At 37.7% G+C, this 27954-nt stretch overlaps 1 protein-coding gene across 11 annotated transcripts; it reads left to right on the plus strand.

Moving 5' to 3' along the window:
• Positions 1–1178: 1178 nt before the first annotated feature.
• Positions 1179–25690, plus strand: LOC103462220 (factor V activator RVV-V gamma-like). 11 transcript variants are annotated; one of them, XM_081604984.1, is made up of 10 exons: positions 1179–1373; positions 1513–1670; positions 1976–2094; positions 2230–2643; positions 23855–23960; positions 24189–24381; positions 24462–24647; positions 24955–25016; positions 25118–25242; positions 25336–25690. In XM_081604984.1, the coding sequence occupies exons 5-10, from the start codon at positions 23924–23926 to the stop codon at positions 25480–25482; spliced, it is 750 nt and encodes a 249-aa protein (XP_081461110.1). In that variant the 5' UTR covers positions 1179–1373; positions 1513–1670; positions 1976–2094; positions 2230–2643; positions 23855–23923; the 3' UTR covers positions 25483–25690. The 11 variants fall into 11 exon arrangements, with proteins under 11 accessions (XP_081461110.1, XP_081461111.1, XP_081461112.1 ...); XM_081604985.1 differs by having other exon boundaries at positions 23858–23960; XM_081604977.1 differs by lacking the exons at positions 23855–23960; positions 24189–24381; positions 24462–24647; ... (1 more) ...; positions 25118–25242; positions 25336–25690 and adding exons at positions 19791–19908; positions 20121–20313; positions 20394–20579; ... (1 more) ...; positions 21048–21172; positions 21266–21622 and having other exon boundaries at positions 1241–1373.
• Positions 25691–27954: the final 2264 nt, after the last annotated feature.

Consider the following 27954-nt stretch of genomic DNA (forward strand, 5'->3'; position numbering starts at 1 on the left):
TTTTCAGCAGTTAAAACAGTTTAATCCGTTGCTAACAAGTCGTAACTTGTTTTTCCGAGCCGCCTTCAAACGCAACATGAAAGCTGAGACGCTTGCGCTGGGTTTACACCTGAGGCAGCGAAGGAGACCTGCTGCTGCTGCTGCTGCGCAGGTGTGTGTTAGAATCATGGCAGCAAACCAGCAAAACGTAAATAACTTGGCACAGTTTTTTCCCCGAACTAACCGACTGAGTTGAGTAAAGCTGTTGGATGCAGGTGATGGTAGCTAAAAGATGACTAGCTAATATCAATACAGGACGTTAAGCTTGTTAACAAGTAGCCTGTAGGCTACTGATGTTGTTGTTTATGTTCAGCAACGTAGATTCATTTTGTCCCCCAAAATAAGTCGATGCCCCCCTGTTAAACTCGTCTGGAGTCAGGGCTGGTCCGTAGTTCTCTAGATAAGAGCGCTGAACAAGCAGCCGTGTATTTTGCCATCTGGGCGGTGCGGAGCAGTGAAGAGACGCTGAGGGAACCGTATCTGATGGGGAAACAGTAACACCAGCATTGTGAGTAGTTTCTTCTTCTGTGGATTGTAGGAAGCAGCTATGTTTTGCGTCATACTATGCATGAGCTGGGGATTCTCTGGAAGAAAAGATCCGTTTTCTAGGTTTACACTACAACGGAAAACGGTACGTTTCAGAAACATCGCACTCTGGAACTCGTTTTCAATCTGTGCTGTTTGGTGGTTTCGTGTAAATGCGCACTACAAACGCAACAAAACTCTTCCCCCCCCCGAATCTGTTGGCGTGTAAACGGGGCCTAAGCTTCCTGAAAAGGTCCCATCTCAAGAGGAATGTAAGAAGACTGTAGATGACAATCTGGAGGAAATAAAGAGAAAAGAAGCTGCCAACTCCACTCTTTTTGAGGCAAACCGACGTGAAGAAAGGCCAAGGCAGGAATTTGGCCAAAAGGTGAGTGACAAACATGAGAGGGAGAAGAAAGCTGCAGTGAAACAGTTTCCCACTGACTCATGGGCTGCCCATTTTAAATATAAACAATAAGTTGCATTTGAATCAGATATGTATGGGATATGGGTCGCATTCGAAAAGATTCCGACCTGTGATGTTCAGATTGAAAGTGAAAAGGTCAGATACGGGTCGCATTACGTCAAAAAATTGGAATTGGGTCACTTCAGGCTGCAGCCTGTTTCTTGTAACTGCCGTTAAAGTCCAATGCTTTTATTTTGGTAACATTCTGTATAACGTATCTATAGTAACAGAGCAACAGAGCTACCGGAGAAGGTTAACTGCAAAGAAAGAAACGGTTAACAGCAAGGCAGAAAAATCCATAAAAGGCAACTTAAGTTTTAGCTTCAGTCAATAAGGGAACAAGGTAAAGGTGATTGAAGTTTATTTAAGTATTTTAATTCTGCCTAATTAATGATTCATGCATGAAAGGAATTGTATCAATGTAACGAGCTACGCTTTACTAATGGTAAAAAATTATTGTGATTTTTATTTCTCTTATTTAGCTATTATGGCGGTTGATGACAAAGAAGGACGGCTTTAATAAATCATCATTTTACCATCAGTTCCGGCCTTCGAAAGGTTGAGAAAAGAAGCTGCCAACTCCACTCTTTTGGAGGCAAAGCGACTTGAAGACAGGTCAAGGCAGGAATTTGGCCAAAAGGTGAGTGACAAACATGAGAGGGAGAAGAAAGCTGCAGTGAAACAGTTTCCCACTGACTCATGGGCTGCCCATTTTAAATATAAACAATAAGTTGCATTTGAATCAGATATGTATGGGATATGGGTCGCATTCGAAAAGATTCCGACCTGTGATGTTCAGATTGAAAGTGAAAAGGTCAGATACGGGTCGCATTACGTCAAAAAAATTGGAATTGGGTCACTTCAGGCTGCAGCCTTTGTTTCTTGTAACTGCCGTTAAAGTCCAATGCTTTTATTTTGGTAACATTCTGTATAACGTATCTATAGTAACAGAGCAACAGAGCTACCGGAGAAGGTTAACTGCAAAGAAAGAAACGGTTAACAGCAAGGCAGAAAAATCCATAAAAGGCAACTGAAGTTTTAGCTTCAGTCAATAAGGGAACAAGGTAAAGGTGATTGAAGTTTAGTTAAGTATTTTAATTCTGCTTAATTAATGATTCATGAAAGGAATTGTATCAATGTAATGAGCTACGCTTTACTAATGGTAAAAAATGATTGTGATTTTTATTTTTCTTATTTAGCTCTTATGGTGGTTGATGAAAAAGGACGGCTTTAATAAATCATCATTTTACCATCCGGCCTTTGAAAGGTTGACTCAATGCAACATTGTGTATGACAATCTGGAGGATATAAAGATGAAAGAAGCTGCCAACAACATCCTTTTGGAGCCAAAGCGACGTGAAGAAAGGCCAAGGCAGGAATTTGGCCAAAAGGTGTGTGACAAAAAGGAGAGGGAGAAGAAATCTGCAATAAAACAGTCTCTGACTGACACATGGGCTGCCCTAATTAAAAATAAACAACAGAAGAATATGGAGATGGACCAGATTGAAAGACAACAAATGGTTGCCATAATGGAATCAGAAAAGTTGTGACCAATTGAGGAAATTGAGAAGAGGAGCCTGAAGAAGGAGAAAGAACATAATTTTTTCAAATGGGTGAGTAATGTCTTTAATAAAACCGACTTGTGAAAATCTTCCTTCAGAAAAATGCTTAGAAATTAACATTAGCATGAAACGGTGTTTAAATGTCAGTGCAGCAGTTACTGCCGTTTAAGTTTTAATATAGCTACCGTTGGATTCTACACACGTAAAATCCATCATAACTACCTTCACTTATTGATCTGGAAATAATTAGATGTTTAGCATTGCTATTTTAATTTTACTGAGTTGTGTTTATTTGACGCTTAGCCGCTAGCCATAAGTCGTTAGCATGGAGCCTGACATGTTAGCACGGAGGTTTGAGCCGAGCCGTGAACCGATAGTACAGAGCCCTGAGTCCTTAAGTCGTTAGCCAGATTACTTCCAGATAATGTATTAGGAAGTAATACTAATATATTATGTTAAAACAGCATTTAAGACAAAGCGCATGCCTTAGTGTGGTTTTCTTTATTCACTTGTGTTTAATAATTTGCCTAATTAACCGCTGCAGGGCTTGATTTGACCATCAGTAAATGTCCTTATGACAAAAAAATGGGATGTTTACAACAGGTGTCAGGTGTTCTGACTATGGGTGCATTCACACTGCAGCCTGAAGTGAGCCAATTCCGATTTTTTTTGATGTAATGCGACCTGTATCCGATCTTTTCATGGCAGTGTGAACAGCACAGGTTAGATTCTTTAATGAATGTGACCCATATCCGATATGTATCCGATTCAAATGCGACCTAACGTCCAGATCGCATTTATCCGAACTGAACTGAACATCACTATTCTGCGCAAGTCAGAATAGTGACTTGCGCATATCAGGTCACTATTCTGTGACCTGATATGCGCAAGAAGGAAGAAAAACAACAATCATGACGGACTATAATGAGGATTAAGTTGTTAATATGCTGTTCCGGCTGGACAACAACTTCAAATGTGTAAGCTAAGCTCCACCGTTAGCCTCCATGTTTACTTCCGCAAACACTGAGCACTTCTTCTTTTTATGGCGGTTGGCAGAATACTTAGAACGCTGACGCTATTGCGCCCTCTAGTGCGCATGTTGGACACTTTCAGGTCATTTGCCCGTTCACACTGCAGAACGCATACAGGTCGCATTTACTGGCAGTGTGAACGACCCCAGCAAAAAATTCGGAATTGCCAAAAAATTGGAATTGGGTCACTTCAGGCTGCAGTGTGAATGTACCCTATCTGTCATACCTCGTAAATCCAGCATACCTTGTGGTAATGCGCATGCGCACATCGATGTTACGTTTGTTATAAATCCGTCATACCTGTGGAAGTTTCATTTTGTGTGTTTTATTTCTCAGACGTTTACAATAAATAAAAAAAAAAAAAGGAAAAATATTGTTATTTCCACGCAGTGTCCAGAAAGAGATGTTGTTCTGCTTGTTGCCTAATGCAGCTTTGATCAGCATCCAGCGTTATGTGCTTTTTAAAGGACATATTCCGTGCAGTTTTCTAAAGAAGTATTAAAATATTAAAAAGGTAGCTATAGGGACAAAATATCCCGACCAATTTGTAGTCAAACAGTATTTGTAGTAATAGTGACACTAAACGGGACTGATGTCTTGTTTACAGTATGGTAACGACATTGGACACAACAAAAGTAATTTATGTTAATATGTTTGATTAACATGGCAGCTTAAATAAAATTTACCGTAAACTTCTGAGAAATAAAACACACAAATGAAACTTCTACAGGTATGACGGATTTATAAGAAATCTGCTGAGTTAGCAGTATGTGATGTAACATCGATGTGTGCATGCGCATTACCGTAAGGTATGCTGGATTTACGGGTACGACCAATAGTCAGAACACCTGTTCGTGCTGAATAACATGGTAGTTCCAGTCCATCAGTGTCATTCAACTGGACGTGAGATGGGCTGCAGTTCATGATCCATTTCTTGCGTTTTTCCGGACTCCTTTTTGCTTTTGAAAATTGTATAAATTGTATTCCGCCCTCTACACGTTCTGGGTAACGGATGTCAAGATTGCATATTCCCCACTGACAACTTAGATTATCTATTATTTTCTTCAAAAACTCTCTGACTGCAGAATTTTTGCTATGACAAGGACTATTAACGATTGTCAATATTGTAGGCATCTTTGTACCTGCAACGCTGATTGGTCAGTTGATGAGAGTTGCCCAGAAATGATTGGGGGAGGATTGCTCTACGTCAGCATGGTGGCGGAGCCGGCGTCATTTCAATCGGATCATTTCAGCCTGCAGTGTGTACACAGCCTTTGTTTAGCTGTGTCCGAATTCAGTGTCTGCATCCTTTTAAGGACCCGGTCTACGTTAAAGTTAAAGTTCAATGATTTTATTTGTGTATCATTCTGTATAACGTATCTATAGTAACAGAGCTACCGGAAAAGGTTAACTGAAAGAAAGAAAAGGTTAACGGCAAGGCAGAAAAATCCATAAAAGGCAACTTAAGTTTTAGCTTCAGTCAATAAGGGAACAAGGTAACAGTGATTGAAGTTTATTTAAGTATTTTAATTCTGCTTAATTAATGATTTATGAAAGAAATTGTATCAATGTAACGAGCTATGCTTTAATGGTAAAAAATTATTGTGATTTTTCTTACTCTTATTTGGCTCTTATGGCGGTATCTCTGACTGATTCATGGGATTCCCAGATAGAAGTATCAAAGAAGTATCAAAATTAAAGACGAGGATTGTAATTTATGTGCATTTCTTTCAGGCTTGCCTAAAATTACAAAAGATTTCAAACCTGACAGCACGACAAAGCCAAAAGAAACTGGACAAATGCAGAAGAGAGATCGGAGAATTACACCACAACTGATTGTAATATTGACTTCAGCTCACATTTCATTTCATGTTTGAAAGACAGAATTGATATTCAGACATGTATTGATCAAGATAATGAGTTTGAAAGAAAGATGGGATGCTGAAATTTGCAAATTGCAGGAGAAGAAACAGAGACCTAGACCACAAAATGTTTATGCACGGGATTTGGAAAAAAGAAGGAAGAAGCTACACAAAGATAAGTTGTTGAGAGAAATAAAACATTGGGAATTTGCAGAGCGAAAGCATGAAAAACTGGAGAAAGAGAAACAAGCTGCAGCTATCAAGTCTCTGACTGATTCGTGGGATTCCCAGATACGAATCAGAAAAAGGAACTTTGTGAGATTGAAAGGAAAGACATGCTTTCCTTAATTGAATTGGAAAAAGTGTGTGAAAGTCAAAAGAACAAAAAGTGTCAGAAACACAAACTTGCTGCTTATCAAGAAGTTCAGGAGACTCTAGCAGAAGCAAGATCATGGAGAAGTTGCTCCAAGAACTGTGCAGGGAGATCGGTGTATTCTGCTGACAAACATGATGACGCAAAAACCAGCAATGTTTGCAGAACTTTACTGAGTCGTCAGAAAGTTAGCAATACCAATGTTGTCAAACTTCCCTCAATGGACTCCAACTCTGTGCACCTCCCTGAGAATTGCCAACAGACCCATTCATGACCCATTTGTAGGGCTTCTAAGAAGAATTTGAAAAAATCAAATGAGAAACAGGTGAATTGCCCCACAACTAAATCTAACATTAGTGTAAGCTCAGGGAAACCAACTTTCCCGTGCTCAAGTAAAACAGGGGGCCATTCTTGCACGTACAGATTGTATGAGAAATGTAAAAAGACTTTGCAAGACAAGCTGAAAACTATAAGGAAGAAACAAGCTGCCAACAAAGTTCTATTAAGGGAAAAGCAACTTGAAGAAATGGAAGAGCAGGAATTTTGCTCAAAAGTTACGTATTCCCAAGACAAACAAGGACATACAGGAGAGGGAAAAGAGAGCTGTAATACAAAAGTCTAATGCACAGGATGGAGAAAATGGAAAGTGAAAAACAGAAGAAGAGGAAGCTAAAAGACTGGAAGCAAGAACAAGAACAGAAACTCAACAAACAGGTTACTGAAAATGCAGAGGACCAAGTCATAATGCAACGGCAAAAATATAGCATTAGTGAAGGGATTCGGTTAGAATATGTACATGACGAGAGGGAGAAAAATGTTCCTGAAAAGGTTAAGTTTCAAGAGAAATGTAAGAAGATGGAAAATGACAATCTGGAGAACATAAAGAGAATGAAGATGCCAAAGACGCTTTAAAGGAGGAAAAGTTTTATAAAGAAATGGCCAAGCAGGAGTTTGCCCAAAAGTTACTTGACAGGAGAGAGAAAAGAAAGAAAAGAAAGTTGAAATGCAAAAGACTTTGACTGATGCATGGGATGGTCAAGTTGAATATAAACGGCAGAAGAAGATAGAAATGGAAAAGGTTAAAAAGCAAGCATCTTATTTATTGATGGAATCAGAAAAGTTTTATCAAATGGAGGAAGTTGAGAAGAAGAAACGGAAGAAGCAGCAGAATCTCAGGACGCAGGACAAGACTGAGCAAAACATGAGGGACCAAATGATAACACAGTGTGAAATATATCAGTGTTGGTGACCCAAATGAAGGCTTTCAATCTACATCAGTGTTTGTACAACATGAGTGAGATGAAGCTTCCTGAAAAGTTTAATTCTCTAGAGGAATCTAGAAAGATTGTTTATGACAATCTGGATAATAGAAAGAGAAAAGAAGCTGCCAACTACACTCTTTTGGGGAAAAAGTGTTGTAAAGACAGGGCAAAGCAGCAGTTAGGCCAGAAGTTATGAGAGGAACAGGAGAGGGACAAGAAAGCCGATTTGAAAAAGTCTCTGTCTGACACATTGGATGAACAAATTCAATGTAAACAACAGAAGAAGAAGAAGAAGAAAATAGCTTAAATTGAAAGGCAACAAATGGCTGCCATAATGGAGTCAAATAGACTGCATCAAATATAGAAAATGGAGATGAGGAGACAGAAGAAAGAGAAAGACCGGAAATTTTTGAGAGAGTTTGAAAGTGCCTTTCTTTCAAACATGCCTAAAATTACAAAAGATTTAAGACCTGAAAGACCTGAAAATATGACAGAACCAAAAGAAGCCAGACAGGAAAATTGCACCACAACTGATTCTGATATTGACTTCAGCTCTCATTTTATTTCATGCTGGAAAGACAGAATTGATATTCAGACATGCATTGACCAAGATAATGAATTTCAAAGAGCACAGGAGTTGAAAGAAAGACACGAAGCCGCACTTCGCAAATTACAGGAGAAGAAACGGAGACCTAGACCATAAAATGTTTACACACAGGATGTGGATAATTGGAAAGACAAGCAGGAGAAAAATATATCAAAAATATTGTTGCAAATTGACAGACAGGGACAAAAAGCTCTCAACTTGTCCACAGCTAAATCCAATGAGGTTTCTGAAATAGACAAACATGACTAACAGTTTAAAAAGTCTTTGTCATGTAAAAAAGAACAGAAACTCAACAAACATGTTGCTGAAACTGCAGAGGAACAAGTCGTAATAAAATGGCAAAAACAGAGTTGGTGAAGGCATTCGGTCAGAATATGTACATGACGAGAGGGAGAAAAATGTTCCAGAAAAGATTAAATTTCAAGAGAAATGTAAGAAGATGGTCTATGATAATCAGGAGGATATAAGGAGACAAGAAGATGCCAAAGATTCTTTACAAGAGAAAAAGTTTTATAAAGAAATGGCCAAGCAGGAGTTTGCCCATAAGTTACTTGACAAACAGGAGAGAGAAAAGAAAGTTGAAATGCAAAAATCTTTGACTGATGCATGGGATGGTCAAGTTGAATATAAACATCAAAAGAAGAAGGAAATAGCTTGAATTCAAAGGCAAGAACTGGCTGCCATAATAGAGTCAGACAGACTGCATCAAATTGAGGAAATTGAGATGAGGAGACAGAAGAAAGAGAAAAACCGGAAATTTATGAGACCAGATGAGACTGAGCCAAACATGGAAGACCAAAAGAAGACTGTGGAATACAATGTATATATCCTCAATATATTTATATAGTTAGAGGATATATAGAGGAAAGAAGCTGCCTACGACTCTTTTTTACAAAAAAAGGCTATGTAACAATATGGAGGAAGTTGAGAAGAAGAAACAGAAGAAGCAACAGAATCTCAGCACATAGGATGAGACTGAGCAAAACATGAGGGACAATATGATAACACAGTGTGAAATATATCAGAGTGTTGGTGACCCAAATGAATACTTTCAGTCTATATCAGTGTTTGTACAACATGAGAGTGAGATGAAGCTTCCTGAAAAGTTTAATTCTCTAGAGGAATGTGAGAAGATTGTTTATGACAATATAGATGAAATAAAGAGGAAAGAATCTTCCAGCTACGCTCTTTTGGAGGCCAAGGGAAGTGAGGAAAGAGCAAAGCAGAAATTTGGCCACGAGTGAAATGAGATTTCCTGAAAAGTTTACTTCCCTAGAAGAATGTAAGAAGATTGCATATGACAATCTGGACAATAGAAAGAGAAAATAAGCTGCCAACTACACTCTTTTGGAGGAAAAGTGTTGTAAAAAGAGGGCAAAGCAGCAGTTAGGCCAGAAGTTACAAGAGGAACAGGAGAGGGAGAAGAAAGCCAATTTGAAAAAGTCTCTGACTGACACATCGGATGCTCAAATTCAATATACACATCAGAAGAAGAAGGAAATAGCTTAAATTGAAAGGCAAGAACTGGCTGCCTTAATAGAGTCAGATAGACTGCATCAAATTGAGGAAATTGAGATTGAGGAGACAGAAGAAAGAGAAAAACCGGAAGTTTTTGAGACAGGATGAGACTGAGCCATACATGGAAGACCAAAAGAAGACTGTGGATGACAATTTATATATCCTCAATATATTTATATATTTAGAGGATATATAGAGGAAAGAAGCTTCCTACGACTCTCTTTGACAAAAGAAGCTATGTAACAATATGGCCAAGGAGGAGGCTGCCAAAATGCTACATGAAGCACATCAGCAGGAGAAGAAATCTCCAAAGCAAAAGCCTCTGGCTGATGAACTGGCTGCCCGATATCAATATAAACAGAAACAGAAGAGGGAAATGGACAGGACTGAAAGGCAAGGGGTGCTTCCTGGATATCGAGCTGAGGAAATTGGAGCCAGGAGACAAAAGAAGGATCCCCAGCAGAAACTGAAGACACAGGATGAGACTAAAAAAAACATATCAACAACCCAGAAGTAATGCAGTGGGAAATGTATCGCAGTGTTACTGAGCAAAAAAGAGATGTTCAGGATGAATCTGGTTTTCTAGACTATGAGAGTGATAGCGACATTCCTGATAAGGACAGAAGTCGTGAAATACGTAAAAAAAATAGTGTACGACCAACTGTCACTTATAAAGAAGGAAGAAGATAAAAAAAGGCCTTTTTTGGAGGATAAACTGTTGAAAGAAATGAAACATCAGGAATCTGCAGAGCAAAAGCGTAAAAAAACTGGAGAAAGAGAAAAAAGCTGCAGCTATCAAGTCTCTGACTGATTCGTGGGATTCCCAGATACAATTTAAACAGCAACAGAAAAAGGAACTTTGTGAGATTGAAAGAAAGATATGCTTTCTTTAATTGAATTGGAAAGAGTGTGGACAGAAATGTAAGATGAATTCCCGTCGATTACCCAGGAGGGTTATCCCTTTGATGAAGACGATGAAGATAGAACCAGATGACGATCTGAACAAGAGTATCAAAATTCAAGACGAGGATTGTAATTTAAGTGCATTTCTTTCAGGCTTGCCTAAAATTACGAAACTTTTCAAACCTGACAGCACGACAGAACCAAAAGAAACTGGACAAATGCAGAGGAGAGACCGGAGAATTGCCCGACAACTGATTGTAACATTGACTTCAGCTCACATTTCATTTCATGTTTGAAAGACAGAATTGATATTCAGACATGTATTGATCAAGATAATGAACTTCAAAGAGTACAGGGGTTGAAAGAAAGATGGGATGCTGAAATTTGCAAATTACAGGAGAAGAAACAGACCTACACCACAAAATGTTTACGCACGGGATTTGGGGAATTGGAGAGACAAGCAGGAGAAAACTGCAAGAAGCTAAAAGACTGGAAGCAAAAACATTGTGTCCAAAAGAGAAAGAGACAAAAAGCTCTCAACTTGTCCACATCTAAATCCAATGAGGTTTCTGGACAAGACACACATGACAAACAGTTTAAAAAGTCTTTGTCATGTAAAAAAGAACAAACTCGTCATACAGGTTACTGAAAATGCAGAGGAACAAGTCGTAATGAAATGGCAAAAATATAATAGTATTATTGAAGGGATTCGGTCAGAATATGTACATTGCGAGAGGGAGAAAAATGTTCCTCAAGATGTTGAATTTCAAGAGAAATGTAAGAACATGGAAAATGACAATCTGGAGAACATAAGGAGAAAACAAGATGCCAAAGACGCTTTAAAGGAGGAAAAGTTTTATAAAGAAATGGCCAAGCAGGGGTTTTCCCAAAGGTTACTTGACAAACAGGAGAGAGAAAAGAAAGTTAAAATGCAAAAGTCTTTGACTGATGCATGGGATGGTCAAGTTGAATATAAACGGCAGAAAAAGATGGAAATGGTCAAGGGTCTTATTCCTCAATGGAATCAGAACGGTTTTATCAAATGGAGGAAGATGAGAAGATGAAACGGAAGAAGCAGCAGAATCTCAGCACACAGAATGAGACTGAGCAAAATATGAGGGACCAAATGATAACACAGTGTGAAATATATCAAAGTGTTGGTGACCCAAATAAAGGCTTTCAATCTACAGTGTTTGTACAACATGAAAGTGAGATGAAGCTTCCTGAAAAGTTTAATTCTCTAGAGGAATGTAAGAAGATTGTTTATGACAATATAGATGAAATAAAGAGGAAAGAATCTTCCAGCTACGCTCTTTTGGAGGCCATGGGAAGTGAGGAAAGAGCAAAGCAGAAATTTGGCCACGAGTGAAATGAGGTATCCTGAAAAGTTTATTTCTCTAGAAGAATGTAAGAAGATTGCATATGACAATCTGGACAATAGAAAGAGAAAATAAGCTGCCAACTACACTCTTTTGGAGGAAAAGTGTTGTAAAAAGAGGGCAAAGCAGCAGTTAGGCCAGAAGTTACAAGAGGAACAGGAGAGGGAGAAGAAAGCCAATTTGAAAAAGTCTCTGACTGACACATCGGATGCTCAAATTCAATATACACATCAAAAGAAGAAGGAAATAGCTTAAATTGAAAGGCAAGAACTGGCTGCCATAATAGAGTCAGATAGACTGCATCAAATTGAGGAAATGGAGATTGAGGAGACAGAAGAAAGAGAAAAACCAGAAATTTTTGAGACAGCATGAGACTGAGCCATACATGGAAGACCAAAAGAAGACTGTGGATGACAGTTTATATATCCTCAATATATTTATACATTTAGAGGATATATAGAGGAAGGAAGCTTCCTACAATTCTCTTTTGCAAAAAGGGCTAGGTAACAATATGGCCAAGGAGGAGGCTGCCAAAATGCTACATGAAGCACATCAGCAGGAGAAGAAAACTCCAAAGCAAAAGCCTCTGGCTGATGAACTGGCTGCCCGATATCAATATAGACAGAAACAGAAGAGGGAAATGGACAGGACTGAAAGGCAAGGGGTGCTTCCTGGAGCTGAGGAAATTGGAGCCAGGAGACAGAAGAAGGATCCCCAGCAGAAACTGAAGACACAGGATGAGACTAAAAAAAACATATCAACAACCCAGAAGTAATGCAGTGGGAAATGTATCACAGTGTTACTGAGCAAGGAAGAGATGTTCAGTATGAATCTGGTTTTCTAGACTAAGAGTGACTGCGACATTCCTGATAAAGACAGAAGTCGTGAAAGACGTAAAAAAATGGAAGGAAGAAGCTAAAAAAGGCCTTTTTTGGAGGATAAACTGTTGAAAGAAATGAAACATCAGGAATCTGCAGAGCAAAACGTGAAAAACTGGAGATAGAGAAAAAAGCTACAGCTATCAAGTCTCTGACTGATTCGTGGGATTCCCAGATACAATTTAAATAGCAATAGAAAAAGGAACTTTGTGAGATTGAAAGGCAATACGTACATGCTTTCCTTAATTGAATTGGAAAGAGTGTGTGAAAGTCAAACGAATAAAAAGCATCAGAAACACAAACTTGCTGCTTATCACGAAGTTCAGGAGACTCTAGCAGAAGCAAGATCATGGAGAAGTTGCTCCAAGAACTGTGCAGGAAGATCGGTGTATTCTGCTGACAAACATGATGACGCAAAAACCAGCAATGTTTGCAGAACTTTACTGAGTCGTCAGAAAGTTAGCAATACCAATGTTGTCAAACTTCCCTCAATGGACTCCAACTCTGTGCACCTCCCTGAGAATTGCCAACAGAACTGTAAAAGGGTAAAACTCCCATCCATTTATAATACTCTGCATTTCACAAATCCATTTCCCTTATGTGTTTACAAGAAGTACTTGCATATAGGCCTTCAAGTGGGATATATTGAACTGTTCCTGAAAAGATTAAATTTCAAGAGAAATGTAAAAAGATGGCCTATGATAATCTGAAGGATATAAGGAGACAAGAAGATGCCAAAGATGCTTCAGAGGAGAAAAAGTTTTATGAAAAAATGGCCAAGCAGGGGTTTGCCCAAAAGTTACTTGACAAACAGGAGAGAAAAGAAAGTTGAAATGCAAAAGTCTTTGACTGACACATGGGATGGTCAAGTTGAATATAAACGGCAGAAGATGATGGAAATGGTCAAGGGTCTTATTCCTTGATGGAATCAGAAAGGTTTTATCAAATGTAGGAAGTTTAGAAGAAGAAACAGAAGAAACAGCAGAATCTCAGCACGCAGGACAAGACTGAGCCCAAATGAAGGTTTTCAGTCTACATCAGCGTTTGTACAACATGAGAGTGAGATGACGCTTCCTGAAAAGTTTAATTCTCTGGAGGAATCTATGATTGTTTATGACAATCTAGAGGAAATAAAGAGGACAGAATCTTCCAGCTACGCTCTTTTGGAGGCCAAGGGAAGTGAAGAAACAGCAAAGCAGGAATTTGGCCACGAGTGAGATGAGGCTTCCTGAAAAGTTTATTTTTTCTAGATCAGTGTTTCTCAACCTTTTTTGGGCCAGCGCCCCCCTGGCCTTTATCCAGGTCCCTCACCGCTCCCCAATAAAGAATTTGTAGGCTACTTTGCACTGATGGAATATTACTATCACTATTGTAGATGTTTTGATTTTTATGCTTGTTTCTATATTTATCATCAAAAATAATTTCTAAGAGAACAAAAAAGCCATGGGAATAGAAATTATTTTCACAGGTGTCTACAAAAATGTAATGAATGAACATTGAACTTAAAATTGATAGGCCTAGCAGCAGCCAATCAGAGTGGAAAAACTATTCTTGTTCTTTGCCATTTTCTAGTTGTTAAATATTACACAAAATGACCAGATAAAAGATGTACAGCAATACCAGTTTAAACTTTGAACTATTTGCAAAACGACTGAGCTCTGCAACATTAAAACATGGATAGTGTCATGATCCGTGTTTCTGTGTGTTTATTTTTGAGTTTTTTCTGTGTGATCCTGTTCCCTGTGAGTCCTGTCTCTGCGTCTTCCCCGTTGATTGTCTCCCAGGTGTGTCTCGTTCCCTTGATTACCCCATGTGTATTTAGTCTCACCTGTTGTCTGTGTTCTTCGTCGGATCCTTGTCTAATGTTGTAATGTGTTACCTGTTTCCCTGTGCCATCAATTCTGGCGTCAGATGTTCCTCGTGCTGTTCTCTGTTGTTCTGTTTCCTGGATATTTTCATTAAATTCATAATTTTCTCCTACTTCCTGGGTCTGCCTGCGTCCTCGTCCTCACCGCAACCCCACCATTTATGACAGATAGAACTGTAGCTACATTAATCATAGCTCTTCTCCTCAGTTTTTCTGTCAGTTTCTGGTGGTGCAGCTCTGTGCTGCCTTCAGGAGAATGGGACATCAGAGTATCATCCATAAAATTTCACCCACATGGCATTTACTGTGCAAACCAGAGCTTTCAGGGGAAAAACAAAAGGAAGGTACGTCAGGGTGAAGGAGCGTAGAAAACATACACTCGACCCCCAAAGGAATCCCACCGCCCCCCTTTTGTAAAAAATTTCGGCCAGCGCCCCCTGCCGTCCTCTAAACCCCCCCTGGGGGGCAGTACCGCCCACGTTGAGAACCACTACTCTAGAAGAATGTAAGAAGATTGTTTATGACAATCTGGAAAGAGAAAAGAAGCTGCCAACTACACTCTTGAAGGAAAAGTGTTGTAAAAAGAGGGCAAAGCAGCAGTTAGGAGAGAAGTTACAAGAGGAACAGGAGAGGGAGAAGAAAGGTGCAATGAAACAGTCTCTGACTGACACACTGGTTGCTGAAATTAAATATAAAGAGCAGAAAAAGAAGGAAATAGCTGAAATTGAAAGGCAAAATTGAGGACATTGAGATGAGGAGACACAAAAAGGAGAAAGACCAGAAATTCTTCAAACAGGATGAGACAGAGAAACGGGCTGATGGTCCAAAGGAAGATGTTCAATCCAAATCAAAGATTGTACAACACAAGACTAAGATCAGGATTCCGGAAAAGTTCCGTTCTCTAGAGGAATCTAGGACGATTGTATATGACAATCTCTAGGATCTTAAGAGGAAAGAAGCTGCCAACTTCATTCTTTTGGAGGAAAAGTGTTGTAAAGAGAGGGCCAAGCTGCAGTTAGGCCAGAAGTTACAAGAGGAACAGGAGAGGGAGAAGAAAGCCAATTTGAAAAAGTCTGACATATTGGATGAACAAATTCAATATATCCCACTTGAAGGCCTATATGCAAGCACTTCTTGCAATGTAAACACATAAGGGAAATGGATTTGTGAAATGCAGAGTATTATAAAAGTGATTCAATTTTAAGTACAAACAGGATTACGAAATGAAAATGAATATACAATATACTTCCCAGCAGTTACTGAGATGTCGGACTTGTTTGTCTTTACTGGTGATGAAAACACGTCACTCTGGAGGAGAGGAAGAGCGGCTCACCTCAGTCCAGGATCACCACAGTGTGAGGGTAGCTATTAAAGTCTACAGGTAGACTTTTGTATATCCTCCGGTTTCCAGATCCTAATTTAACTGAGTAAATAATAAGTTGGTCCATTCAGTGATGATCCGGCTGAACCTGGACGGATGGACGCCGTGATGGTCAGCAAGGTCCCATTTCCTGGATCCTAGGGAAAGGTAATTTAACAACAAGATCTCAATGGGTTGGCTGAGTTTAGTTGATGGGAGTTTATCTCTGTCCTTGGTGAACACCAGGGAGAACGGGGCCCAGAACGCATCAGGACGTTTTATGATGCAAATTTGAATATTTTTTTTTTAAATCCCAATAAGAGTTCATATTTAATGACCCAGTGTAATCCAAAAACAAAACCTAAACCTCATTTAGAGAGTTTTGCATGAAAATAAATGGATATCTCAGGAAAATAAATGTTTTAGTGAAAGATTGGTACCACAATAAGATGAACAGGAAAACATATTTCAGAGGTGTGACAATGCTTAAGTTGATGAGTAAGAGAAAATTTAAATATTTACTATCTAGAAAATGCATGTTAAAATCTGAATATTCTTTTGAAAGTATGTAGTTGAAGTCAGTTTGAACTTCTAGCAAACAAAGTACTGGGTTTGCCCATTATCTGTACCAACATTAATACAAAAAATGATGCATAGAAGAGGTATTATTTTTAAATAGTTCAAGCAAACCTAAGTTTACAATTTTAATAAAGCTGAAAAGACTGAAAATCATTACAGCTTAAGGGTGAGAAAGAAGAGTAGATTTGATTAAATGTTTTCTGTGAAAAAACGTTTTGTGATAGTAGCTTTGTCCAAGTGGGTCAACGGATAAAGAACTGTCAAAGATAACAGGAAGTGATCTGACAGGCAACATCAGTTACAGAAACATTGGAAATGTTCACACTCTTACTGATAACCAGGTTCAGTGTGTGTCCATGAGTGTGTGTTGCTTGTTTGACATGTTGTGTTAAACCATCCATCCATCCATTTTCTTTCACCCTTGTCCCTCAGTGGGGTCGGGAGGGGTGCTGGTGCCCATCTCCAGCCAACGTTTCGGGCGAGGGGCACAGAGACACACAGGACACACAACCATGCACACACACACTCACACCTAGGGGCAATTTGGAGAGGCCAATTAACCTGACAGTCATGTTTTTGGACTGTGGGAGGAAACCGGAGTACCCGGAGAAAACCCACGCACACACAGGGAGAACATGCAAACTCCATGCAGAAAGACCCCAGGCCAGGAATTGAACCCACAACCTTCTTGCTGCAAGGCAACAGCTCTACCAACTGCGCCACTGTGCAGCCCTTGTGTTAAACCAAAATTCTCTAATACATTACAGAGCTTTTTGCCCCTCTGTCTTCAGGTTGTCAATATGAATGTTGAAATCACAGACAATAAAACAATCATAATCAATGCATATGAGAGACAGAAGTTCATTCAAGTCAGTAAAGAAACGTTCCACATACGTTAGAGTTTTGTATAAAGTTAGTGTCAAAGTTCGTTTGTGACCTTTTACCTCAGTACCAATGTGAACAGCAGGTGGAGATCTGTTCTTTAAAAATTACCAGATGCACCCGAACACAGATTTAGCAGTGCACAATATTTAATTTAACAATTTTTTAAAAAAACATTTCTCTTTAAAAACGAGGCTTCAGGCCTACTACTCGGTCCCTGGAACAAAAGGAACACACAAGGAAAAAGGACAGACAAGTTCAATTATTCCAAACATGCAATGCAAAAGAAATTAGTAAATCAAACAAACAACAACAAATTAGTAACTTCAATCACAAAACTAAAAGAAAACAATGGAACAAATCGTCGTCATCCACTTCCAAATGCCCTTCGATGGGGCCAGAGGAGTAACGCCCCGCCCACACAGCCGGCCCAATCCGCAACAGGTTTAGTTGAGAGCGGCCAAAACAACGGCAAGACAAGACAAGACAGCAGAGCGTCCAAAGCGCTGCAGCTCCAAACACAATCAGGTGCCTGAAACAGAAAAACCAATTAACGGTGGATCCAGATAAAAGAAATCAAAAGCTAAATAGCAGGTAGCCTACCCAGGGGTGGAAACACAGCCTAACCCGGGAGGAAGCGGGTCAGCAGGCGAGGACCAGACGGAAGCCGCACGCCACAGCAACCTCCAGCTGCAGCCGGCAACGCCATCAGAGCAACATTGCAGAAACGCACGACAGGTGTAGCACCCAAAAACCAACCATGATCTCAGCCACGGATAGCAAAACTGCCACTTACCAGTGATGGGCCATCTGAATCCAGACTTCCAGGCTTGTACCGAGTAAAGAGGGGGCGTGTCCGATGAAGCCCCCGCTTCGAGGCTTGTGTCGTCTTGCTGAAAACCACGTGACTGGCAATAAAGAGGCCTCGCATTGCCTGGGTCACGTGACTGCTTCATTTTGCGTGTCGGTTTTCAAAATAAAAGCGCGCTGAGCCGCGCTGCATCATGGGTTGGTGTTAATTTGGTCTCGCATCAGAGATTATTTGTCTTCAGTGGCCAAAATAAAATGGAACATTGACAGACATATTTGATGTGTATTGATGATGGTACTCATCAAAATGTAATGTTTGTTACTGCTTTTCTCAATTGTAGATTTTGTTTTTTTATGTCTTTATATTTTTGTGATTTTATGATGTAAATCTCTTTGAACTGCATTGTTGCTGAAACGTGCTACACAAGTAAACTTGATTAATTGTCTGAAATGGAGCCAGCAAGAGGAAAATCTCTGACATCTGGGAATACTTTTAGATAATCGCTCACAATAAAATTCTTCTTAGATAACAATAATTAACCCCTCCACCTTCCAATTTCTCAAGTTCCATTATTATTTGTAGTCTAATTAGCAAAGATATATCAGTCTTTCACAGCAGAAACAGATTTAATGGTGTTGCAGAACTAAAATTTAACATCTCGCCAAATATAAGGGATCAGAGCCAATTATAAATCCAAGAAAAAGAAGACGCCCCAACACGCACTGCACTCCCAAGACACTAAAACATCAAATGTCTTTATTGTCAAATCAGTCTGGACATAAAAGAAAACCCAACACAACCACTGACGTTCAACACCTTCCCACCACACCAAGATACTCAAAAGACGTGAAATTACCCAAAGAGATTTTACTACAGTTCATTATATTCTTATATATTGATGCCACGCTCCTCCTTTTTTATGTTTTCTATTCTCACTTAAATTTTAGGTATGAGGTGCTGATTCAATTAGTATGATTGTTTCATTATTGTCATTCAACCATGTTTCTGTCAGAAATATAACATCAATATTATGCTAATAGTATACAAACGTCATAATCTGCACTGTTTTGGTTGAATGCAGTATTTATTTCCACTTTGGCTTTATGTTGTTTACTTTTTATTCAAGTACGTTTTTTGTTAATGGAGACCGAGAATCCATTTTATTTTTGTTTTTGGTTGTTTTGTTTATTTAGTTTATCAGTTCCAGTGTTATATGTTCTTTTGAAAATAAAGTTTATCTATCTATGGCAGGAAGTACTGTGCATTATTAGTCATTTCCATTAAATCAGTGTCAAAAGGTCTTGAAACAATATTATCGTTTATTGCAATAATTTTTTAGACAATTAATCGCTCAGCAAAATTTTTTATCGTGACAGGCTTATGAAGTCATCCAGTTATGATGTCAATAATGTAAAAACTATAAAAATTATGACTTTAAAAATAACTCACAAGCAAAGTTATCGGACGGGACGAGAGAGAACAGGATAAGCTGTTCCTCCTTCAGCTGTTATTCACATATCAGTTCATCTGAGATAAGGTAAAACTAACTTAGAATTAACTTTGTAGCTAAATATAGAAGCTGCTTGTTTTAAGTCAGTTTCATAATATTGATGAAAAAGTTCTTTCATTGGCTGATTATTAAAGTTATAACAGGAAGAAATGTTTGGTTATTAGTGATATAATCTGTCAATGGAACAAGAACTTTTTTCAAGTTTCTTTAGAACGATGAGTTGTTAAAGTTCCTCTGTATGCAGATGACAGTACAGATTGGTGTCCGTCCTGTGACTGGACAGATCAGTGTCCGTCCTGTGATTGGACAGATCAGGGTCCATCCTGTGATTGGACAGATCAGTGTCCATCCTGTGATTTTGTGGCTTCCTGTCCAGCAGGAAGTTGTGAATAGAGTTTAAAAGCTGCTCCAGGACTGCAGACATTCACAGGAAGCTGGATCAGCCATGGTTGTGCTGAAGGTTCTGCTGGTGCTGGTGCTGGTGCTGGTGCTGGGTGAGTTGGACACACTGGAGAAACTCCCACTGGTTCCAGGGAGGCTGCTGCTCTCTGTGACTCTCAAACTTCCCTCTGATTCTGTTTCAGACTGAAACTTCGTTGCATATAAATTGCAATGCTTTTTAATATTCAGCTGTTCATATGCTTGCTGTTCCAGCAGCCATGTTTGTACCTGCTGTCTCAGTAAAGTTCTCCTTTTTCTTCTTCAGGTGTTTCAGTGAACTCAGATGTTTCTGTGCAGAAGAGAATCATTAGAGGTCATAACTGTGGTGACAAGGAGTTTCTTTATTATGTTCGGCTTGTGGCCAATAATCCTACTACAGAGAACCTGTGTGGAGGATCTCTGATCCACCCTGAGTGGATCCTGACTGCAACTCACTGCTGGAAGACAGATCCAGACTGGTAGGAAAGAAACAAGAAGACAGTTTTATCTGCAGATGATCAGGTTTTCTATGCTCATTAATATCTAACCTTTTCTGCAGTATTCTCACAGCAACGTTCGGAGTTCATCCACGGACTGCTAAACAGCACCATCAGATAATCCAGCACAATCCTGTGATTTATACTGACCACGGCCAGCAGCATGACATCATGTTGCTGAAGCTTCAGACACCAGTAACAGATGTCCTTCCTGTTCAGCTACCAGATTGCAGTAATCGTCTTTCTCTGTAAGTCTTTCTCTGATCAATAACAAAACTTCAGGTTTTCTGTCTCCTCTCCTCCAGTCCTGCTGCCTCTGCTTCAACACACCTGAGTCAGGTAATCAGGTCACCAGCGGAACCAGAACCCGTTTAGCTCAGGTGTGTTGGACCAGAGACACATGTAAAGGTCGCAGAACCCTGAGGACGGGAGGTGAACATTCGTGTGTCAGTGGATGAAGTCCTCGAAGGATTTATTGTCTGTTCTTTCTTTGTTATTCATAACAATTAATTTTCTACATTATCTTGTATTTTTACATTTTATTGTGTTTTAGCGGCAACACTGTTCAGCTGGCAGGAGAGGGAGGAACGACAGTCGGCCCCAATAATGAGCGATGTGAGAGAAATGTTGAAGTTATGAGAAGATAATCTTTGTTTCTGTCTCTACAGAGAAGGTCGAGTGAATAACATGTTTATGATTCTCATGTTTCTCTACAGTACACGATTCTTCTATTTCATCGCATCTTCAGTGTGTCAACATGGATGTTGTAAAGGTTTCACTCTTTGAGCCGAAACATGGGCATTATTTCCGTATTTCAGCACCAAACAAGGATATATGTAATGTAAGTCTGTTTCTTCAATATCTCTCTACAATGATTAGAAGACTTGTCTGTTTTACAACACAAATAAATATACTGATGGAAATTTTTCTACAGGGCGACTCTGGTGGAGGAGTGATCTTCAACAACAGGATTTATGGTGTGATCGCTGAAGGTGGACCAGATCCATGTCAGACACCTGCTGTAATCATGGATGTGTGTGAATACATGGGGTGGATAAAATCCCAAACTGGGCTGAAATAAAACACAAATTATCATGAAAGAAAATTCTCATCAAATTTCTTCTCAGATATAATTTTATAGTTGTATCTTCATCAGTTTGTTCCACAACTTTGTACAATTAGGATAAATTAATAGTTTTGTTTTTTTCTCACCTGTCTTTGACCTCCCTAACAAAGCTTTTCTCTACCTTAGAAATGAAAAATTAATCAATAAACGCATGAAAAAGAAACATTTCCTGACTGAACGTCTTCATACTCATGGTTCAATTTGTTCGGTTGATAATTTCCCTGAACTGAGTCTAAAAACATGACGTGAGAAATACCAGATTTATTTATTCAGTTTTTGTCTTATAATTATACAAAGTGTCACTGTTCATTTTAAATTTTTATTTTAACACCTTTCATATGCTTACATAAAACCATAAAAAACAATTATCCTGAAAACATTAACATAGAAATCTCCTGCAAAATAAAGGAGGAAGTGCAAAAATATTTATGTTCTTTCACTGGTGAAATTAAAATCCAAATTTAATGTTTATTATGTAAAACTTCTCAGTAATTACAATTTATTTTCCAAAAGTTTAAATCTGAAAAGTTCTCTGTAAATTTTATAATAACATCTGGAAACAGTAAAAAGATGTTAATACTGCTAAAATATGTCATTAAGTTGTTTATTGTTAGAACGTTTTCACTGATAATGTTACATCAAATTAAACAAAGGTTTGCAACATTAAATATGATAGCCTTAATAATTCAGGAATTACTATCCAAATAATAGTATTAATGAACGATATGAACTTATTTCTATTCAACCAGGAATATTTTATTATGCTGATATTAAATGATACAAACTTTTTCCAAAGTAGTGATTTTGTCATTTATTTAATTATTCATACTGATCAGACATCAACTGAAAGTTTCAAATGTATAATTATGCTATAAAATATTAATCTTGGATGAAGATGAGGCATATTTAATAGAACTTTGGATTATTTTTTATTAAAGTTATTTTGTAAGTTAAACTGTGAGCATATCTTGTTTGTGAATAAATAAAACGGCTGTTTGTTATAATCAGTAATAAAATCCACTGTTGCAAAACTAGAAAAGAAATGTCTGTTGTCTGATCAGATTGTTACTCTTGTGTTTATTTCTGGTTGTTAGTGAAGAAAATAATGGATTTCCAATAAAATATTGAACATATTTTTAGTTTTAATAGTTGCTAAAACTAAAGTTTTCATTCAAGAAAGCAAAACTAACAAACAGTTCATGTAGAAAACAATAACATATCCATGGATATGTAACAAACTGAACGCCACCAGGAGACTGAGACCAGCAAGTCCTTTTCTGATGCACTTATCAAAATCATTACTAAGATCCAAAACATTTGTAACTTTATTAAAGAATAATAATATCAAAAAATCAGCAAAACGTGTTGAAATTAATGACTCAAAACGATTAATAATCGCAGTAATAATAGTTTCAACAAGGTGTTGCGTAATTCTGTGCATTTCGATTCCACTACCTAAATGTAAAAACGCGACTCAAAGACGGACTGACTAGCAGAGAAGGAGTTTAAATTAGCTCATCAACCACCGCTGTGTCCAGGGGAGCATTGATAGTCGTGAAATAAATATCAAGTATGAAAACAACCTAATATTGTAATGGACTGAATGTTATGATTTTAACAATCTCTGCTCAGCATGGATAATTGAAAAAAGGACAAATCAAGGAAATTTGAAAATGGATGAATGAAAAAGAATGAATAAACATGGAAAATTGGAAAAGGATGAATATAAATGAAACATTGAAAAAGGGTAAATGAAAAACAGGATAAAATGAAAATGAAAACTTGAAAAAGGGTAAGTGAAAATTGGAAAAGGATAAGTAAAAAAAATTGAAAAAGGATAAACGAAAATGGAAAATTAGAAAATGATAAAAAAGAAAATTGAAAAATAAACATTGGAACATCATAAATGAATAGGGAAAAAAGAAAATTTAAAAAGGACAGAAAATTTTTTGGGAATAAATGAATAAATGTATAAATGAGAATAAAAATGCCAATTACTAATTTATTTATTTATTTTCCATATTTATTTATTTAAATGTTTGCTGAAATGGCTCTCCATGAATTCACCTGAGAGAAGACAAAGCTACCTTAGAAGTAACTTTGCAGCAAAATATAGATGCTGCTTGTTTTAAGTCAGTTTCTTAATATTGATGAAAAAGTTCTCATTTCATAGGCTGATTAAGTTATAAGAGGAGGAAATGTTTGGTTATTAGTGATATAATCTGTCAATGGAACAAGAACGTTTTTCAAGTTTCTTTAGAACGATGAGTTGTTAAACTTCCTCTGTATGCAGATGACAGTACAGATCGGTGTCCGTCTTGTGACTGGACAGATTGGTGTCTGTCCTGTGATTGGACAGATCAGTGTCCGTCCTGTGATTGGTGGCTTTCTGTCCAGCAGGAAGTTGTGAACAGAGTTTAAAAGCTGCTCCAGGACTGCAGAAATTCACAGGAAGCTGGATCAGCCATGGTTTTGCTGAAGGTTCTGCTGGTGCTGGTGCTGGGTGAGTCGGACACACTGGACACACTGGAGACACTGGAGACACTCCCACTGGTTCCAGGGAGGCTGCTGCTCTTTGTGACTCTCAAACTTCCCTCTGATTCTGTTTCAGACTGAAACTTCGTTGCATATAAATTGCAATGCTTTTTAATCTTCAGCTGTTCATGTTTTCTGTTCCAGCAGCCATGTTTGTACCTGCTGTCTCAGTAAAGTTCTCCTTTTTCTTCTTCAGGTGTTTCAGTGAACTCAGATGTTTCTGTGCAGAAGAGAATCATTAGAGGTCATAACTGTGGTGACAAGGAGTTTCTTTATTATGTTCGACTGGTGGCCAATAATCCTACTACAAGGATCCTGTGTGGAGGATCTCTGATCCACCCTGAGTGGATCCTGACTGCAACTCACTGCTGGAAGACAGATCCAGACTTGTAGGACAGAAACAAGAAGACAGTTTTATCTGCAGATGGTCAGGTTTTCTATGCTCATTAATATCTAACCTTTTCTGCAGTATTCTCACAGCAACGTTCGGAGTTCATCCACGGACTGCTAAACAGCACCATCAGATAATCCAACACAATCCTGTGATTTATACTGACCACGGCCAGCAGCATGACATCATGTTGCTGAAGCTTCAGACACCAGTAACAGATGTCCTTCCTGTTCAGCTACCAGATTGCAGTAATCGTCTTTCTCTGTAAGTCTTTCTCTGATCAATAACAAGACTTCAGGTTTTCTGACTCCTCTCCTCCAGTCCTGCTGCCTCTGCTTCAACACACCTGAGTCAGGTAATCAGGTCACCAGCGGAACCAGAACCCGTTTAGCTCAGGTGTGTTGGACCAGAGACACATGTAAAGGTCGCAGAACCCTTAGACCGGAGGTGAACATTCGTGTGTCAGTGGATGAAGTCCTCGAAGGATTTATTGTCTGTTCTTTCTTTGTTATTCATAACAATTAATTTTCTACATTGTTATCTTGTATTTTTACATTTTATTGTGTTTTAGAGGCAACACTGTTCAGCTGGCAGGAGAGGGAGGAACGACAGTCGGCCCCAATAATGAGCGATGTGAGAGAAATGTTGAAGTTATGAGAAGATAATCTTTGTTTCTGTCTCTACAGAGAAGGTCGAGTGAATAACATGTTTATGATTCTCATGTTTCTCTACAGTACCCTATTCTTCTGTTCCACCACATCTTCAGTGTGTCAACATGGATGTTGTAAAGGATTCACTCTTCGAGCCGACACATGGGCATTATTTCCATGTTTCAGGACCAAACAAGGATATATGTTATGTAAGTCTGTTTCTTCAATATCTCTCTACAATGATTAGAAGACTTGTCTGTTTTACAACACAAATAAATATACTGATGGAAATTTTTCTACAGGGGGACTCTGGTGGAGGAGTGATCTTCAACAACAGGATTTATGGTGTGATCGCTGAAGGTGGACCAGATCCATGTCAGACACCTGCTGTAATCATGGATGTGTGTGAATACATGGGGTGGATAAAATCCCAAACTGGGCTGAAATAAAACACAAATTATCATGAAAGAAAATTCTCATCAAATTTCTTCTCAGATATAATTTTATAGTTGTATCTTCATCAGTTTGTTCCACAACTTTGTACAATTAGGATAAATTAATAGTTTTGTTTTTTTCTCACCTGTCTCTGACCTCCCTAACAAAGCTTTTCTCTACCTTAGAAATGAAAAATTAATCAATAAACGCATGAAAAAGATACATTTCCTGACTGAACGTCTTCATATTCATGGTTCAGTTTGTTCGGTTGATAATTTCCCTGAACTGAGTCTAAAAACATGACGTGAGAAATACCAGATTTATTTATTCAGTTTTTGTCTTATTATTATACAAAGTGTCACTGTTCATTTTAAATTTTTATTTTAACACCTTTCATATGCTTACATAAAACCATAAAAAACAATTTTCCTGAAAACATTAACATAGAAATCTCCTGCAAAATAAAGGAGGAAGTGCAAAAATATTTATGTTCTTTCACTGGTGAAATTAAAATCCAAATTTAATGTTTATTATGTAAAACTTCTCAGTAATTACAATTTATTTTCCAAAAGTTTAAATCTGAAAAGTTCTCTGTAAATTTTATAATAACATCTGGAAACAGTAAAAAGATGTTAATACTGCTAAAATATGTCATTAAGTTGTTTATTGTTAGAACGTTTTCACTGATAATGTTACATCAAATTAAACAAAGATTTGCAACATTAAATATGATAGCCTTAATAATTCAGGAATTACTATCCAAATAATAGTATTAATGAACGATATGAACTTATTTCTATTCAACCAGGAATATTTTATTATGCTGATATTAAATGATACAAACTTTTTCCAAATTAGTGATTTTGTCATTCATTTAATTATTCATACTGAACAGACATCAACTGAAAGTTTCAAATGTATAATTATGCTATAAAATATTAATCTTGGATGAAGATGAGGCATTTTTAATAGAACTTTGGATTATTTTTTATTAAAAGTTATTTTGTAAGTTAAACTGTGAGCATATCTTGTTTGTGAATAAATAAAACGGCTGTTTGTTATAATCAGTAATAAAATCCACTGTTGCAAAACTAGAAAAGAAATGTCTGTTATCTGATCAGATTGTTACTCTTGTGTTTATTTCTGGTTGTTAGTGAAGAAAATAATGGATTTCCAATAAAATATTGAACATATTTTTAGTTTTAATAGTTGCTAAAACTAAAGTTTTCATTCAGGAAAGCAAAACTAACAAACAGTTCATGTAGAAAACAATAACATATCCATGGATATGTAACAAACTGAACGCGACCAGGAGACTGAGACCAGCAAGTCCTTTTCTGATGCACTTATCAAAATCATTACTAAGATCCAAAACATTTGTAACTTTATAAAAAAATAATAATAACAAAAAATCAGCAAAACGTGTTGAAATTAATGACTCAAAACGATTAATAATCGCAGTAATAATCGTTTCAACAAGGTGTTGCATAATTCTGTGCATTTCGATTCCACTACCTAAATGTAAAAAGGCGACTCAAAGACGGACTGACTAGCAGAGAAGGAGTTTAAATTAGCTCATCAACCACCGCTGTGTCCAGGGGAGCATTGATAGTCGTGAAATAAATATCAAGTATGAAAACAACCTAATATTGTAATGGACTGAATGTTATGTTTTTAACAATCTCTGCTCAGCTTGGGTAATTGAAAAAAGGACAAATCAAGGAAATTTGAAAATGGATGAATGAAAAAGAATGAACAAAAATGGAAAATTGGAAAAGGATTAATATAAATGAAACATTGAAAAAGGGTAAATGAAAAAAAGGATAAAATGAAAATGGAAAAATGAAGGACAAATGAAAATGAAAACTTGAAAAAGGGTAAGTGAAAATTGGAAAAGGATAAGTAAAAAAAATTGAAAAAGGATAAACTAAAATGGAAAATTAGAAAATGATAAAAAGGAAAATTGAAAAATAAACATTGGAAAGTCATAAATGAATAGGAAAAAAAGAAAATTTAAAAAGGACAGAAAATTTTTTGGGAATAAATGAATACATGTATAAATGAGAATAAAAATGCCAATTACTAATTTATTTATTTATTTATTTGCCATATTTATTTATTTATTTAAATTTTGGCTGAAATGGCTCTCCATAAATTCACCTGAGAGAAGACAAAGCTAACTTAGAAGAAACTTTGCAGCAAAATATAGAAGCTGCTTGTTTTAAGTCGGTTTCTTAATATTGATGAAAAAGTTCTTGTTTCATAGGCTGATTAAGTTATAAGAGGAGGAAGTGATATAATCTGACAATGGAACAAGAACTTTTTTCAAGTTTCTTTAGAACGATGAGTTGTTAAACTTCCTCTGTATGCAGATGACAGTACAGATCGGTGTCCGTCTTGTGACTGGACAGATAGGTGTCCGTCCTGTGATTGGACAGATCAGTGTCCGTCCTGTGATTGGTGGCTTCCTGTCCAGCAGGAATTTG

The sequence above is a fragment of the Poecilia reticulata genome, chromosome 3 (genome assembly GCF_904066995.2).
Source record: "Poecilia reticulata chromosome 3, P_reticulata-male-v2, whole genome shotgun sequence".
NCBI classification, from domain to species: Eukaryota; Metazoa; Chordata; class Actinopteri; order Cyprinodontiformes; family Poeciliidae; genus Poecilia; species Poecilia reticulata.